Genomic DNA, 19,086 nt, shown 5'->3' on the forward strand with positions numbered 1-19,086 from the left:
GTAGAAAAGACTAAGCAATACAAAGCTATATTTCGTTAACAGCATACTGTACAATATTCCAAGCGTATGTAATTCAGTATTCCGGCCACAGCGTGTCGCTAAAAGATAGTTTTCAATATTGTCTCCAATGTAAAGGTAGGCTTGTCTCTTTTCCCATCACGTCATTATAATTCCTCTCAGATATATCTCAGTCTTTCATTTTATTTATTTCATGAACATCTGTTCCTTCATGGCCATTTATCCTTTGTAAGGTTTATTTGTGTTCCCTTGTGTTCATCCTTAGTCCACCTTCATCTGTTACAGCAGTCCATGTACAGCACTGTAACAAGTCCATGCCGAGATTTTCACAGTTATTCCCTCAGCAATATTGTCAAGATATCTGCAACGCCTCCTGCTATCTTTTGTCCCCAGTGACAGCAGCGTTCCCTGCCTCTTATTGAAGTCCATTTAAGAGAGAGCACTTTGGTTGTCGAGGTGTGTGTGTGTGTGTGTGTGTGTGTGTGTGTGTGTGTGTGTGTGTGTGTGTGTGTGTGTGTGTGTGTGTGTGCGTGCGCATGTGGGTGTCTGTTCCTGTGTCTGTGTGGCAGTTTAAGTGACTGAGCAAGCGAGTTTGAGTGTATTTCTTCACACAGAATACATTCATGATAACAGTGAGCTGTTTTTCGGACCACGAGTTTGACAAAGAATGGCAGTAAAGTACAAGATCTACTTCCCTTTATGAAAGGTCATAAAAAAATCAACTAATAAAAACAACTTAGAGAAATACAGCTAAATCACTGCTGGATTTTAACAAGTGCCAATGACAGACAATATTTATAGAGTTGCATGTAGGTCGGTCTGACTTTAGTCAAGTAAAGGATTTGTTAAAATTGTTTTCATTGTTTTCAGTGCAGTTAGGCCCATAATTTGTTGGATAAAGAGACAACTTTTGTGATTTTGCCTCTGTACACCTCCACAGTGAATTTTAAACCAAGTAATCAGGATGTGATTGAAGTGCAGACTTTCAGCTTTGACTCACAGCGCTTTCCTGTTTTTGCATTAACTGTTTAGACACAGTCCCCCATTTTCAAAGGCTCAAACTTTAATTGGACAAACTAACATGATTTTAAAAGTAAGGAGTGTTCTAAATACTTGAATGAAAATCCTTTGCAGCCTTGGACATCACTAAACGCTGTGTTTCCTCTCTTGAGATGCCAGGCTTTTACTGGAGCTGCCTTCAGTTGCTGCTTGTTTGTGGGTCTCTCTGCATTCAGTTTTTGTCTTCAGTAACTGAAAAGCTGCTCCGTTGGGCTGAGATCAGGTGAATAACTTGGTCATTGACGAATACTCCATGTCTTTTTGAGTACAGCCCTGTACACTTTACAATTCATCCTGCCACTTCTGTTAGTCACGCCATCAGTAAACACTAGTGATGGGGTTCCACCAACACTTCTCCCACTGTTTCTGACAGATAATGTGTTATCTTCAAATCAATAGGTGTTTCTCTCTTTCCTTCTCCTTACTTCTTTCTTCCCATAATTCTGCCACAGGCTCATCTTTATTTAAATATTAATTTCTAGATGTTTTTTAGGAACAGTTACAAACTTACAGATGTAGACTTTGACAGTGATACACCTACTGTACATCCTGGTGAGAGGTTGTTTTTTTTTGACTCAGTTAGATGCTGTGAAGTTGTTTTTTAGCCATTCTTTCATCATCCATTTCAGTTGTTTTCTGTTGTCTTCCTTTTCAAGAATGGCCACTCAGCAGTTGACACTTATTGACTTATTTTGAATTTTTAAGCCTAATGACGACCTCCCTCACTTGGAATGACCATGAACAACTATGAAATAGAAATTCCACTCTTTGAATCATGTCATGAAATAACAAGGCAACAGGCCCCACCTAGCTATGAAGCTGCTTGTCAATTGTCAAGATACTTTTGAGCCTCTGAAAATGAGGGACTGTGTATACAAATGTGGATAATTCTTAAACAGTTAATGCATTTTTTTAAAGTTAGTTTTTAGTTTTATTTCTAAGCCACTGTGGTGGCATGGAGAGACAAAAAGACAACAAGTTGTGGACCTAACCGCATCTGCTGTAGATCTTTGGGTCAAAACACCCAAATTTAGTGGCATTAAACGAGTACTCGCACTAAATGTGGAGCATCAAGATTGTGCAAAGAGCCAACTTTAGAGTTCTGCAGCGTTTGTTTTAACGGGTATCATCTTCAGAAATCAATCAACCATTTTTAAATGCCAGTACAAAAAATATGTGTATAATAAGCTAATTTTTCTTCTAATAGCCGCCCCAGTATTAATGCACTTAATACAACTATTAATTGTCCACCTTCTGCTGCTGTCATACGAAACGTCCACAGAAATGAAACAAGACCACAGTCTCATTTCAGCACAGCAAAGTACACTTTAAACATCAGTTCGTTTCAATCTGTAATTCTGTAAATGCAGTAATAAAGTCCTGTAGTAGTTGTGTTAGGTTATTTTACCATCAGCTACTGTCTTCATCATCACAAACAGACATTATGATGACTCACGTCCCTCTGTATCAGCTTGTTTCAGCTTGATCTATAATTTGTGTAGTTCACTGAACGGTTACAATTCTCCCGGCTGAGTAGTTAAAATGTCACAACTACGCATCGTAAGTCTAAACTACTGCATCAGCTCACACCCACAAAAGATAAATTGTTAAGATGAACATTTTTTACAGTGTGTCTACATCGCTTGGCAGTGCTCTATGGAGATTGACAGTGCATCATGTGCTTGGCAGTATTGGCTTTTAGTATCATCTTGTGGGCTAGTGCATTATTTTCTATGTGTGAGCGTAAATAGGGCCTTTGTGAGAGTCTGTATGTTTGTGTTTGTGCTGTGTTAGCTCGTATTGCGTGGATGACATGATTTGTGTGTGTATGTGTGTGTGTGTGTGTGTGTGTGTGTGGTGCATGCCACTAGTTATTAATTTTTTTATTTTTCATTTTTTAAAATCGTGGTCGTATTGATCGAACCTTTTGTTAAAGGGATGCTCGTTAATACACAATTAGCATTCAGATAGAAAATACATCATAAGGATAAAAAGTCATGGTCATTAATTCCTGATGACGGGAGTGAGGGATTGGGAAGGGGGAAGGAAAGAGAGGGAGAAAGAGAGACGTAGAAGAGAGAGAGATAGAGATAATAAAAGGCATTCTTCAGTAATTGGAGTGGATTCCATTTAGGAGTTCATATAATTATTCTTCGTTATTTCTCCTCCTCTCTCTTTCGTCCTCCTCATTCTCTCTACCTCAATTTCTCACCCTCTTGGCATCCTTCCTCCCCCTCACACCTTTTAGAGTCTCCATTTTATCCCCATTTTTCTTCTCCTTCCCTCATCAAGTAAAGCGCCCCAAAGTCCCTAACATGTCTCATCACTCATACAGGCCCTCCATCTTAATCCCATTATTTCTCCTCATAGTCTTCCTCCCTCCCTCTTGGAGCGTTAGTTTCCGAGGATCACCAGACATTTCTCTCATCTCCCATTTCTCTCCTTTAGTCTGAAGTGTGAGGACTAGCGCAGCCCCCGTCCTTCCTCCCTGTTTTTCCTCATATTTGTCCTCTCCTGGTCCAAGAAAAAAAAAGAAAAGAAAAAAAAAGCTGTCCTCAGCAGCTAGAGGTGCACGTGTTGGGGTTGGAGCTAGCCTCCAAGCTCCCCTCTGGGCTCAGGGGTGGGGGCGACAGAGGGGACTCCAACGCCAAAGTAGAAACCGGAGCTGAAGGTGGTGCAGGAGCTGTGACCTGGACTGGAGAAACTGAAGCTGGCGCAGTGGTTAAAGAAGCAGCAGGGGACAGTGGAACCACAGCACCTCCTCCTCCTCCTCTACCATCCCTTGCATCCCTCTCCCGGAGCAGGTGAACCAGGGCAGCATGCTGGGCGCTGAGGGTTGCAGACAGGTGAGCGGGCAAGGCGTTGAAGCCCGCCGTGAGCTGCTCCACCCGCTGCTCCAGGGACAGCATCTGACGCTCCAAGTCCTCGCTGCGGTCGTTGAGCTCGGACATGAGCTCATACATGACACTCTGCATCTATGAAAGGAGAGAGTGGAGAGTGGGAGATGAGTCAGTGCACACGGCGTACTTTGAAGAAGGGAGACAGACTGCAAACACGTAAAAACAGGAAGATAACACAGTCGCTCTATGAAAGCTTGTTTTAAAAAAAACCAAAATACGTTGGTATTGAATAAGGAGAGACACTAAGTAGAGCAGGGATGTCAAATTCATTTTAGCTGGGTCACATGCGGCCCAGTTTGATCTGAAGTGTGCTGGATGAGTAAAACCACTGCATAAAGGTAAAAAAAAGAAAACAGCTTGAAACATTTTCCCCATTTTTTAGCATAAAAAGTACATTCTGAAAAACTTTAATGAAAAATGAACAGCCTGAGGTGTAAAAATAGGTGAAAATTTAATAATATGCCTCAGTGTTTCCACAACTGACAGCCTGCTGACAATACAAAGAAATCCCACAGTTGTAAATGAAGCACTTCAGCACGGCTTAACCACCTTAGTAAGAAAGCTTTAAAACTGGCCGTTCAGGGCAACCACTAACAAATCTGGAGCAGTGACTGTCTGTCTAGAACTACCAATGCAATGCCAAATGAATAATAAACTTTTTAATTGTGATGTTTTTCTGCTGTTTTAACTTTGTGTGTATTACATATGCCAATACATATACATACATATTTTGTATGCGATTTTCTGTAACTAGTGTCTTTGTCTTCACGAGGGTATTTTAAATCCCATCAGCCCTGCCTCCTGTCCCTGCAAATGTTTACACTTAGGTGAGTCAGTTTGTGGACAGACCGCAACTGGTCACCCACGGTTACAGAATAAGGTAAAGTGTCAGAAAGAGAAAGACTAAGCAAAAATGACAAAAAAAACTAAGAGGGATTAGAAGTTAGAAATCACACTAGACAGGGCTTTATAACACTGTGAAGAAAGAAAAAGAGCGAGAAGAGAGAGGATGAAAGGAAGCCAACAGAATGTCCCTGCCTTGCACATCCCTGTTTCTGTAACCATGGTAAATGCACAAGTGGCCAATTGAGACTGAGATTGCAAAATTGCAAAATATTTGGTGCTAAAGGCATCGCTCCTCTGAAAGAACACACACACACACACACACACACACACACACACACACACACACACACACACACACACACACACACACATTAACAGAAAAAACACGAGCACTCCCCTCCCTCCTCTCGTTTCCTCCTCACTCTCTCACTCAGTCATCCCTGTTTTAACACTTCTTCTGGTTGCTAGGAGACGCAAAGCCACAGAAACAGGCAGGTCAGCATGGAAACGGAGAAATGCTGTGCAAAATTTTTGGGGGGAGCAAAAGCATGTCAGGTATGAGCGACTAACCTGTATGCAAAAATGAAGAGCACTGATGTGTGCCTCACCTTTGAGAGATCCACTAGTGTGTTGGCCTGATCGCTGAGTTTCCTCTGCTCCATTTTCACGCTGCGTAATCTGCAAACAGATGCACACATAAAACACACATACAGGGTGGAAACCCGGTAAATATGCCGTGGTTGGACCAGAGAGTTAATCCCTCAGGGTTCAGACAACACCACTCTGGAGCGGTCACCTTGCCAAGTTGAGCTTCATTTCTACCTGCAGTGTGTCCCTTGATTTGAATGTACAATAACAGCAAGCGCACAGTGTGGACTGAAACATAGTAATCTTGTCATGAAGTAGAGAATACATATATTTGTATATATATATAATGAATGCAGGAAAAGAAACATTAAAAGTTAAAAGATAATTATTATTAAGGAAAACTTTTGGGGCACAAGACCTAGAGGGAAATAAACCAAAAAATCAGATAAAAAAAAAAATCATTGTACTTTAGTCCAATTAAAAGCCTATTGGACTCTCAAAGCACTATACAATAATTGGTGAACTAACCTGTGTTTTCATAAAACAAACCCTGTGAGGCTGACTTTATGAGACTGCACCCCCAGCTGAGCCCGTCTCCTGTTATGCTAACAGATTTTAACCACAGAATGTACCCCTATTCCCATCGAGTCAGCCCGGTTGCTGTGTTGACACAGCCAGTCCACAGTCCACATGAATAAGGATTAGCCTTTGAATGTTAGATTTAACACAGCCTTACGTCTCTTGACTCTGGCTTTTGAACTGTCCTGGAGTTGAACCGTTAAAGATCAAAGGATCAGGAAACATTTACGAGATCCTCCATTTAGATGCTGGACGGAGGATATACAAAAAATCTTTTTCTTTATGTGTGTGAATTACACTCCGAGCACTTGTAACAGCAGCATCACTTTTTGGGAGAGATGACAGGGTGATCGGAGTGTCTCTAACAGCACACAATGCACATGATTATCCATTCCCACAAGTGTATTTGCCTGGATTGAACCTGCCCTTTCGTAGATGATGAATCACATCATGCGTGTGTGTGTGTGTGTGTTTGTGTGTGCGGGGATTAATGCATTTTATCTGATGATCAGCGTTGATTCAACCTGTGGGTGGATAGAAAGTACAGCTGATTTCAAAGGCTTCATCAGCTCAGCAGCGCCGTCATGCGCATGTGCTCGTGTGCACGGGTGTGCTTGCGTGCGCGAGTGTATGTAGTTGTGTGTGAGGTGCGGTCTCACTGATGTATAGCCTGGAGGAACTTCCGCTGGTGTTTGCGGACTCTCGAATGGTCAATCTTCTTCATCAGCTTGGTGTGTTTGTAGATGAGCCAAGTCTCTCTTAGTACGTTAGCAGCTGCATTCTTTATCTGCTCCCAAAAAAGAATAAGCACACATATACACACTTATTGTTAGCAACAGGTGGTCCTTGGCAACTGAAACTGGCAACAGGTTTGCCCAGCCCTCTCGTCTTTCTCTTTTTTCAACTGGTTTTGCTATTATCTATGCAAAGAAGAAAAAAAAACACTAAACCATCATTCTCTTCTTAGAGGCTGCCCTCGTTCTCTCTGTCTCTCTCTCATGCTCCCTCTCTCTCTACACATACCGGCTTGCCTGCCAATGCTTTTCATGTGTGCATAAACAGCTCTCTCCTTAGGGAGATTGGCAATGAGAACCAACAGGAGTCTCCCCCTCACACACACTTCTCTCTTCTCTTGGTTTGTCTACATGCCACATTATATCTTAGACTTATTCAAATGGGGCTGCATTATCTTGGCTGGCTGAAGTAATTCAGCGCAGCACCATCGCAGTGTATTAAAACCAGTGATCTTCTGTTTAATTATGACAACAACTGAAAGCAACAATCGCTGCACAGTCACTGCACTCAAACTAGCTGTCAAAGGCATTCCCCATCTCTACAGAGGAGGAACATTAGCCTATGTAATGATGCTCAGTTGTGGCGAGCCACTCCAAGACGGTTATTTTTCTTCACTTCATTTGTTTGGACCAGCAGAATGGGAGATTTCTTTGATTTAATAAAGTGCCTGTTTGAAATGTCAGTTTCTGGTCATTTTCTATAGATAAATATCGGGATTCTTCTACTTTCTCGCGGCTCCATACTTGTTCCTGTATGTTTCATGTATTTTATAGGTTGCTATGTAATTACAACACAGGGGTCTGACACCCATCGAAAAAAGCGAGGGTGGACACCATAGAGAAGGGAGAGAGAATCTGTAAGGACATAAATTGAATGAGAGACTTCAAAGAGATGCTGAGCATTGAACAAAGAACAATTATACCCCCGTCTGAGGAGCACAAAAGACCCCGGCAGCTTGGCTAATCAGCACCCATCCACCGCAGTCAAGGACTGCTCACTCACATACACGCCTACACATACACACATGCAGAGACACGCACACACTATTGGCTACAGATGAAGAGAGTAGGAGGCCGTGGGCCTTGCAGATGTGTTTTCAATAACACAGAGGAAGTCAAATCAAATAGAGCTCATCGAGCGAACTATAGATAATATATAAGGCCCCCGTGATTCAGCAAATTCGACACGTTATCCACCATTTGTAAAGACAGTAAAGATAAAAAAAAAACCAAAACCTTTATTCTGCTTATTTAAAAAAAAAACCACAACAACAAAACTTACAGTAACCCTACAAAATAAAACACATTTATGTTAAAATTCATGGAATGACATAATTTGAATGTGCAAGCATCACCTTCCAGTGTGCATCAATGGGATTACAGACCTCCCAACCGTGTGGCAAACACAGGCAGTGACAGACCTGCAAAGATCTTAAAGAGCCATCACAACCCTGACATGCTGTTTAATAGGCCGGGGGCGCTAATGTTGTTTATATATAACATGTTTATAGCAGCGCTTTTTGAGACACTACATCTAAACTACATTACATTAGATATGCTGCTGAAGGATACATGTAAGATTAATTAGTATTAACTTACTTAGATTATGTTGGAATAAATAGAGTTCATTATTGCTCTCTCTCGCTCTCTTTTTCTTTTACAGGCACTAAAGAGCACATTCAGTACTGTTTAAAGCTGTGGGCCCTTTGGTAGACTGAAATGCCAGATCTTGTTTATCACATGATTAATGGCTGCAGGGTGAGTGAAAGATGATGATTGATGGCATCTTGTGTCTGACTGAATGGCAGGCTGCGGAAGTTTTTCCACAGTTTTCAAGCACAGGTCCAGCAGTGCAGAGGGAGTCTACTGCTGCTGGACATTTTTTTTCCTTCTTTTTTGTGCAGATGATTATAAAGCATCATTTAAATCCTGGAAACAAAAAATGAAACCCAACTGTGTATTTATTGCAAAGACCCCACCACCACCGGCACACTGTATTTAATTGTCTCTCTCCTCCTGTGAATCAATGTAGATATCGATGCAAAGACAGCTACTCCATTAACAAAGCTAACAGACTCAACATGAACCGCTAAGAATACGCCACGAGAAACCAAATGACAGCAGCGGCAGCCATTCCTGGACCATATGGCTTGTACTCGGGCAACCATGTTAGGGCCATCTGGCTGGTTTGGGTCAAAGATCTGTTCTGGCTGCTCCCCTGTGTGGCACACCTTATGGCAGGTACACGCAAAGTCTGTTAACGCATGGGGCTCCCACTTCTCAGCATGCTAGGCAGTTGATGACATGTTGCAGAATATAAATTAATCAGCAGAAATAGAAACATTTTACTGAAATTACTATATATATATGTAATCCCAGTTTATAATACCGTACATTAAAAACAGAACGTTTCCATTTACTAAATACACATTAACTGAAATACCAAAACTGGGAAAAGAAGGGAAGAAGAGAAATAGACTGTTTTTTTCTCATCAGTTGGAAACAAGATCAGAGGTAAAGCTAAATTGCTAAACCAAGAAAGACTCAACCTTTTTCACCCTGGAGGTCCACATACCAGGATTATAAAGACACAACCACTGCCATTTTCAAAGGTTGCCAAGTGTGGCACTTTCACTTAAAATGAAATCAGCTTCTTATTGCTGCTGAGACTAAAATGGATGTAGAATTGTTGAGAATTTTTAGACCAGGTTCAACACCATTAGTGTCACTGACTTACAAAACCTTGCTGGCTATTTTATTAGGTACACCTGTTCAGCTGTTTGTGAACCTATCATTAACGGGAATATCTAATCACACGGCAGCAGCTCAATATACTCAGGCATGTAGACATGGTCAAGTTGACCTGCTGAAGTTCAAGCTGAGCATCAGAATGGAGAAGAAAGGGAATTTAAGTGATTTTAAAATTAGCATGGTTCTTGGTGCCAGATTTGCTGCTAATCTACTCTGATTTTACTACACAACCATCCCTAAAGTTTACAAAGAGTGGCATGCAAAAGAGAAAATATCCAGCGAGCAGTAGTTCTCTAGTTGAAAAAGTCTTGGTGATGTCTGAGGTCAGACTGCTTTCAGCAGATAGGAAGGTAAAAATGAGTTAAAAAAGAAAACACAACCAGGGTATGCAGAAGAGCATCTCTGGGCAGCAAACGATCACACCGGTATCACTTCTGTCAGGTAGAAACAGGAAACTGATGCTAAAATTCCCACACAGGCTCACCAAAATTGGACATAAGATATGAAAAATGTTTCCTGGTTTAATGAGTCTTGCTTTCTGCTGTGACATTCAGATGGTAAGGTTTTAATTTGGTGTAAACGACATAAAAGCATGGATCCATCCTGGCTTCAGTCAGTGATTCAGACTGGAAGTAGTGGTGTAATGTTGTGGGGATATTTTCTTGGCACAATTTATGCCCTTTAGTATCAGTTGAACATCATTTAAACACCACAGTCTGCCCAGCTAATGCTGCTGACCATGTCCACCCTTTCATGATCATAGAGTACCCTTCTTCTGATTGCTGCTTTCAGCATGTCAAAGCTTCATTCATCTCAAACTGGTTTCTTTGACTTGACATTGAATCCACTGTACTCAAATGGCATCCATAGTCACCAGATCTCAATCCAACAGAGCATATTTGGGATGTGGTGGAATCGGAGACTCACATAATGAATGTGCAGTCGACAAATGTGCAACAACTGCGTAAAACTATCATGTCATGTTAGTAATTTATAGTTTTGAGAGATAATAATTTTTTTTGCTGGATATTTTCAAGTCTCACAGATGCAGAAACATTATATATCAAAATTAATTCTAAATGTATTAATTTTGGCCCTACAGTTTTATAGCTGTAGAGTAGAACTGGAGATTTTTACTCAATTGGACATTTAAATAAAAGCCTAGCACTTATATGGTTAATGACCTGTGCATGTAATTAGTAATTAGGCTCTGAGATGCTGGACACACAATGGTGTTTTTCCAGTGATCAGAAAACAAACAGACGAATTGCCTTGGCAACAAACTCATCCATGTGCCACTGTGACACGTGGCCTTACCTGCTCTGACCTTCCCTTCACAGACACACTGACAAGGGGACAAGGAGACACTTAGGCAGACACAAACATGGCCACACACAAGGACAATAATCACTATTTCAGCATCCAAAGCAAAGGAGAGTGATGCCCTTAGGCTCAAGTTAAAGGTGAAACAAATCAATAAAATCACAGAACATTACATTACAGTTAAAATAATCACTGGATCTTATTAGGGGGCTAACACATTTTCTACATTAGAAGGAAGCTCATGTGCAAGTTCAACTCGCAAAAACTGAAAAAAAACATCAATGAGACATGTAAATGCACTCGTGGAGCATTGAATGAATTGTCACCATCACAATATGACTATAATAACAATGAATAACGATATGCTTATAAATGAAAAGGCTGCTAAAAGTTATTTTTATTATGTGGAGTGGAAGCTAGCTTAGTGGAAATCTTCGGGGGTTAGATTGCTCCCATTTGGCTACTGGTGTAAACATTGGAAGGCACTGCGGCACCTCCTCCTTGGCCAGAGTCCAGAGTGCACTCTGAATATTCAGACAGGCCGAAGCTCTGAAATGTGCCGGAGGGACTCGTAAAAGTGCCCTGAATTAAGTAGTGGTCCAGTGTGAAAGCAGAATATGCATCCCGAGTGCAAATTTCTAGAAAGATTTTTTTTTCCAGCTTCTAACTTGGAGCGAGAGTTTAAAAGCCTGAAAAAAAAGTAATGACCTCAGATACAGACGGTGTCAGCCACAGTCACACAGTCAACTGGCTTACTGCTTCAATAAAAGGAATTTAACACTGGAATTTGACATCGTAGCGCCATCAAAAGGAAGGAGATGTTAGCCCACTGACTTAGCGCCTGAGCAAGCATGTCCTGCTTTTCTTGGTGTTGAGTGAGCTCTCTGAAAGTTGAGGGTGAAATTTTGACCAAATGGGCTTCCAGCAGTGCTCTGAATCAACCAGTGCTTCAGTACACAGCCACAAAAAACAGCAGCAACAAACCAAGAATCGAGAAGAAAAAACAGTCCTGGCATCAAACAACAACAAATCACACCTCACACACATAGTCAACTTAAGGACTAGATTAACTGCTATTTAATTAACATTTGCATTAATCCTATCAGATGGAGAGACTTCACTGAGCACTGCATGAAAATTAACTCGGTGCATCAGTCTTTGGAAGGAAATCATTCTCCCCGATAAGGTTATTAGGCCCTCCACACGCAATGTGCACTGCACAGGGGTTCAAAATATCAACTTCAGTCTTGACATTGCTCTGCATAAAAAACTGATCGAGGATGAAAGCAGCAAGTATTCATCAATCATGAAAATAGAAAGGATTTAAAAAATTGTCAAAAAGTGTCAAAATCATAAGGAAAAGTTACAGCGAGATTTCTGGGCTCAGATTTTCATGCTATTGATGAACCACACCCTATTCTTTACACAACATTACAAAATTACATTAGATTGCACAACACCTCGTTCAGATCAGCTAAGAGCGTCTCTCTGGCATTTAATTGACATTCTTGTTAATCCTTCAAAGGGAAGTAGACAGCATTGCAGTGAGTTAGAAAGACAGACTGTGTGCTTTCCTGTCTGTTTGTGTGTGTGCACACATATGATGATGGCAAGATGTTGAAGCTATTGTTGCATTATTTATTATAAAGCTTTGACTGATTGTATTCTCTTGGTACAAAGATGTGGCAAAGAATGGCCCCGGCTATGTAAATCAATGTGCACACAACAGCTTCAATCATTGGTCTCTCAGTGATAGAGGGCAGGAGACAATTACCGCAGCATAAACCGTAGACCCTTTGAAGGGAAATGTCACCAAGCAGCATGCTGCATATTGCTCTAGGAGGCCTCCGTTACTTGATGAGCGGGTTTATTAAGATCATGAATTACCCTTAATGATGATGGCATTTGCTTTAAAATATGAATATAATCTTTTTGCTTGAGGGGCTAATAAAATTGATCAGTGTGACAAAAAATACAATACTTTTTTTAGCTACCAGTTAAAAATTTGGGATTTGATGTGACTTTCCTCAACCTTTAAACCTTAAGGTACACATGTACCGCAGCAGGTACTTTTGTAATTACCAGGGGATTGGGAAAAAATTGTAGGTTAGCTGAATAAACGATAAAAATTCATTTGATTATAGTATTTAGCACATTTACGGTCACAATTACCAGCTACACAAACCACACAGCCTCCACATAACCTGATCTGCATCGAGTTTAGCAGAAAAGCTGAAAAGGCTAAAAAACTAATGGAAAAATGATTGATATGTACACTGTCTGCCACTTGAAGAGGTGAAGATGAATTTGCATTTCAATGAGGAGTATGAATGCAAATTAAGGTAACCTGCTGAAACAAGAATCTTTAAGCCTGCTAGCAGCGCGGTGAAGCTGTGCTTTGAGCTAAATGCTAAACTGATCATGCTAATATGATCAGGCTACACCGTTTCACCAGGCTGTCAGCAGGCCCAAAAACTCACATTCACTGTACTAACAAAGAAACTTTTGAACATTAAAACAAAAGCCAAGTTTCTACAGGCAAGGTGGTAAAACACTTAGCAAAACTGCTAACGTTAGCTCAAAGCACTGAGTACTGCTGCAAAATTTAAATAGCTATTAATTTGATAATTAAGCCCCAATCACACTGGTCGCTATGAAAAAAGATATATACCCGACTGTTTGGGCGTGATTGCTGGAGGTTGGTGGCAGTCGCTGTGAATTGCTAAGCCCTCTATTCACACAGGCCATGAGACCAGTCAGTAATCCCGTGGTAATCATGGGTTACTAGAGGAATTACTAGAGAATTTGCAAGTTGTTTCTGTTGCTAAGAGAAATTGGTTGCAAAGAGGTATATGGTGTTGCATTGAAAACCCTTTTACGATTGCTTTGGTCACTAGCAGGTTTCCATGATCACTTGCTGTTTACATGGAAAATGGTAACTTGTCTGCAGACACTCAAAAACTATATGCCACGTTAGGGAAAAAAAATGCAACATAAACCACAAACAGAGAGTAAAACTTGTGCCTTTTAAAACGTTTTGACTGCTGCAGTAAGGCCTGTACGGTTTTTACGCTCCCTGTTTTGGGTTTGCTTTGCACTTCAAACAATGTCACCACCCATCGGCGAGTAGTTAGCGACAGACTGTGAACAAATTTGTGCCTTCCATGAAAACAACGGGCAACCATTACAACATGCTGGCTGGCAACCAAAGCAATCACAAGATCACAAGATTTTGGGTTTACCATTCTGTATACAACTGCTTACACTTAGTGAAAATGTTGGAAACTGGTCAGGGAATACAGATTTTACCCTAGTGACAACAGATTTTAGGGGAGCTGCTGGCTGATTTCTAGACCAGTGTGACTGAGACCTTATTAAACTAAAATGAAAACCACCTGATCTGAAAAATGACACCAATGTGGTCAAAAAACTGCAAATCTTTGGATGCTCAATTGGGATTAGCTGCAAAAGCAAGTCTATCTCCAAAGACTCATGAGTTAAAATGCCTGGCTTTAAAGCAGAGATATATTTAGCTTGGAATCTTTGGTCTCTATAGCAAATTTTACAATTTATGAAAGCAAAAACAAAAAAACAGAAAACAAACCAAAAACTTCACAACTGACAATGTCGGTTGGGAAAAAAATTGGTTTGCTTGAAAAAAATCAGTTTTTCAGCAGATATTATGTAACATTTCAGGTAGGGGTGTTTTTTTATGTTTTTCAAGCATTGTTTTTTAAGGGCCATTTTAAATTTCCATTATCTAGAAAAACTGCTTGAACTTGGTCCTTTATATTTTTCAGGGTTAATATCTGGTACTCCTGCTCTCAGGAGTGAATTTCAAGTTAACAAAATATTGAAGGATGCTTGAAAGTCCCTAAAATATTTGAAACGCTGGTCTCTGACAACAGTTTTGGAGGACTGTAGAAAACCACAATTTTACAGGGTGGAGACTGATATTTTTTTTTACAGCTTCTCATATACAAAGCACACAATAATCTTTAAAACAGTCTAAACTGGGAAAATAGCTTCATAGACATTAAAGCTTGAATATGGAAGAAAAAAAATACACTGAAATGTGATATTTCCCAGGTGTGACACCACATACAATATCTAAATGAACTTTAGATAATTTAAGACAAAGCAAGTGTGTAACAGCATTCTCTGTCATTTTCTCGTTGTGAATTTTGAAATGCTCATGGCAGCCAAACATTGTTTCAGAAGCAGAAGAAGAGGTTTTAATTCAGTGTACCAACAATCATTTACAAAAGGCAGACTGGACTAAACTAAAAAGGCAGGAAGCCAAAAGATCTCAAACTGATACGTCACATGCAAAAATCAGGGGGTTAATAAACTCACGGAGTCATCCTCTAAGGAATATATGCCTAAAATTCAAGGCAAGCCTTTGAATTATGTTAGGATATTTCAGCCAAATAACAGACAACTAAATGATGCAAAATGAATATGTTGTATAATAACAAAGGTAGTTAAATCTTATTTTCAATAATAAACTGTTCATATCAGATTCAGTTTGCAAAATATCGCCGCCCTTGCAAACACCTGTGGAGCACATGGTTAAGGATGGTAAACATCTTGTGAAAACAGACCTGGCCAAAGACTGCAGGAACATGAAGAGAGAGCCTGGCTACAACTGACACACAGAGTCTATTTGGTTTCTTTGTCGATATCTTATCCACGCTCAAATTATTGATCACCCCACTCCGTTCAGTCACCCAGATAACCCTGCTGCCATCATGCACCCTACATATTTGATATGGGAGCTATTTTTAAAACTTGGGTCTTTCAACTGTATGAAAAATTGAAAAGGACCAGAGGAGGGAGGGAGGGAGTTGGGAGAGATGGGGTGTGGGGAACGGAGGCTGGGAGGGGGCAACAGAAGAAGGAGAAAGCGGTGGAGGAAGGAGAGAAGCAAATGTGACAGAGAGAGAGAGAAAAGGATTTACTGTAAGAGAGACAAATGTCAGAGGAGAGGGGAGGTGTGGGAGGGAAAAGATCGGCGATGGAAAGAAAAAGAGAGCGGCGGTAAGTGAGGGAGCGGAACAGAGAGAGTGAGACAGAGATGACCTTTTATTGCCTTCGCTCACTCAAATAACATGGCACTCTGTCACAACAATACAGGGTGTAATGTGCTAGTTGGGGAGGGTGACGCAGTAGCAGTGAAAGAACAATCCTTTTAGCCGGGCTCTCGACGCCAAAGAAATTCTACAGTGTAAAATCACCTGCACTGCACATAAAAACCGCACTTTTACAAATGACAGCTGCAGGGAGAACGAGTGCTCTTTACACTCTGTGCTTTTGCTTTATTGCTGCTACAGACGACACACTCATTCACACGCACGCACTCACTGACATCGAGCATGCCTACACACCCTCTTGGTGAGTTGCGTGTCCATCATGAAGTTGTGTACATGTTTCTCGGCCTTGGTCAGCTCCAACTTCCTGGCTACCACGGCAACCACCAGAGCCGTACAGCCCGCACCCTATGAGAGACAAGAGGGGAGGGAGGGAGGAGGACAGAGTCAGCCAGTACAGAGGTGGAATTGGTAAATCTGTGGTTTTTGGACAGGGAATTAGTTCAGATGATTGAAGGGAGCAAGGACAAATATGAAGATGACAGAAGGAGAAGTGAATGGGAGAGAGGAGAGGATTAGGAGGAATAGCTCTGTTCCAGATCCACATTTCCTCATGTTGAGAGGCAAGCCAAATCTATTTTCACCTCCAATCCATCTGGTGTGAGATGCCGTCTATATCGCCTCTATAGGACGCTGAAATTGTGCCCCTTAAAGATAAAACCAGAAAAAAAAATATCACCGTTTGACACCAACTAATTTAATTTAATTGGATGTTGTCAATCCGAATTACGTGGTGTCAGTCTTCTCCTGTCACTGGTGGCTTGAGGCCTGCAGGATGTGTAAAAGTGTAAAACAGCACTAGTTTGTCTGTATCCCAGCTCAACCCACGTGGGACTCACGGCAAATTCATTTGGGAGAGAATGACAGCAGTCTCTCAACCAAAAAAGACATGCTTGAGAGGAGAAGAGGAGCAGGAACACAGGGAAGAAGACAGACTTAATTAACTTTTAGATTAGACACTGTATTCAATGGGGCTGTTGAGTGCTCACAGGTTCCTCTGAAGGGGCAGGCACCGAGAGGGAAAAAAGAAGAGAGAGGGGAAGAAAAGATAAAGAAAGTGAAGAGCAATGAGTAAATATAAATGGGGAAGGGAAGAAACATGGGCGGATGAATATATGAGGCGAGGGTGTGTGCACGGAATAGGAGGAGAGAAAGATGGAGAAGAAGGCAATGTTAATGAGGTCACATATCTCCTGATAAGTAATGAATTAAGATTAAGAGTGTTTAATGAAAATGTATGAGTGTCTTCCTTCCTTCTTGTAAGTATGCGAAGCTCACAGTTGGCAGAGGATAGGAGTGACAGAATAAAGAGATATAAGGAGAGAAACATAGTGACTTAGAGCAACAGCGAGGGCGCATGCAACATTTTGAAGCGTGCAGGAAATAGCCGGGACTTCATCATGCACACTCCTGAACGACAAGACAGGTTTGCCAAAAATAACCTTGGCTGGGTTCAGTGAAATGTAACGCACAAACAGGCCTTAGTGCCCACATCTATACACTCATCCACTCTATTTGTGTTTATTCAAAAACTATGAATAAAATATGATGAGAGCCAATGGAAACCCCTTAGAGCATTTGTACATGTCTGCGCTTTAGGGAACAGAGCCCTCAGATAACAAACAGCACAAAATGCAGCGCAGTGTGCACGTGTTCACAAATGACCTCCTTGGTCAGAAACAGCGGGGCACTGATTGGTTTGTCGGGGCAGCCTTTGTGTGTGTGTATGTGGAAGCATGCGTTGACAAAGTGGCTGTATATGTGTGTATGTGTCAATTTGTTTGCACATGCATCTGCATCTATTTGCTTCCAGCAGCGCTCCCAGTGAAATGTCCATGCAGTGACACGACTGATGACGGCTATGCTGCTGTGATTTCTTCCATTTACCAGGGTGTTCCCCTTGTATTCTTCAGTACAGCACAGCTGTCTACCCACTCAGAAAAGGGGGAATCACCCATCTGTGCCTTTGTGTAACACCCACGCAGTCCAGGTAAAAAGTGAATGCAAACAGCAGTGGAAAATTGTTTCCAAAACCAGTCAGTGGGAACATGCAGAGGGAGGAAAAAATACGGTTGAAAAAAAAAACATTTAATATGCTCAATTAGTGTTCAAAATGCAAGCACTTAGAACAGAAAAGCCACAAAAAGGTTAAAAATGATAGCTTGTCTGCATCTGTTTAACCTGCAAGCCATCCACAACTGCAGTATGACTGCAGTTAAGAAGCTGTAGGAAATAAAAATAATTATGCACAGTCATATGGTAAAACTTAAATGTAACGCCTACATTTAGGATGAATCTACATGTTAAAAATATTGGAAATATAGCCCACTGTAATGTAGGACATTTTAAAGGAGACCTCTTGCTCCTGAATTTATACTATACATCATGCAATCACAATAAATGAATATTATTTTTATGATTTATTTTTCCAGCACCATATATATTTTTAAGGTCTCTTTTCTTGATTTACAGTTCAAAAATGCCTTATTTATCTCATATTGGCTCTTGATGTAGCCCCCCTGATATCGTCTACTGAAAACAGGCAATCTCTGTAAAGAGCCATTTCTGAAAGCTTGCCTTCTTCTGATTGTCTCTCGAATTGTTTCTGCAGCACAATGATTCTTATGGACACTGCAGTTTCCTGTAACCAGTGTGGATGTTCTTGAAAGAAATTGTAAATCTTCTACAAAACATAATTTCTTGATCTCTAGTGGAAATGTTTTAAACGCACCTCCACCTGTTTGAGTCACAGATTAATCTGAAGACTGGACTCAAGGAACAAAAACTTTGACTGACAGACAGTTGCCAATACAGACGGCTCTAGCGTAAGCTATGTGCTAAGCTTTGCCACTGCTAATCTGATTTAGCTGAACTGCTTGTGGGTTAAAGCATTTTTAATGCACGTATCCAGAAAATAATACGGCTTGTGTGGCTAACCAACATTCCAAAGCATACATCCAAATCAACAAAAGAATGGCTTCACTAGAAGATTATGGTTATACAGGGAGTGCAGAATTATTAGGCAAATGAGTATTTTGTCCACATCATCCTCTTCATGCATGTTGTCCTACTCCAAGC

At 40.9% G+C, this 19,086-nt stretch overlaps 1 protein-coding gene across 1 annotated transcript in view; it reads right to left on the reverse strand.

The window, feature by feature from the left end:
- Nucleotides 1–974: 974 nt before the first annotated feature.
- LOC102195865 (small conductance calcium-activated potassium channel protein 2) overlaps nucleotides 975–19,086 on the reverse strand; it is a 60,250-nt gene continuing 42,138 nt past the window's right edge. The window contains 4 exon segments of the mRNA XM_074312084.1: nucleotides 975–4,052; nucleotides 5,432–5,501; nucleotides 6,650–6,777; nucleotides 16,246–16,356. Of these exon segments, the coding sequence (XP_074168185.1) occupies nucleotides 3,633–4,052; nucleotides 5,432–5,501; nucleotides 6,650–6,777; nucleotides 16,246–16,356 (729 nt within the window). The 3' untranslated portion in view covers nucleotides 975–3,632.

The sequence above is a fragment of the Pundamilia nyererei genome, unplaced genomic scaffold, assembly GCF_000239375.1.
Source record: "Pundamilia nyererei isolate P.nyererei 1_Seehausen unplaced genomic scaffold, PunNye1.0 scaffold00045, whole genome shotgun sequence".
NCBI classification, from domain to species: Eukaryota; Metazoa; Chordata; class Actinopteri; order Cichliformes; family Cichlidae; genus Pundamilia; species Pundamilia nyererei.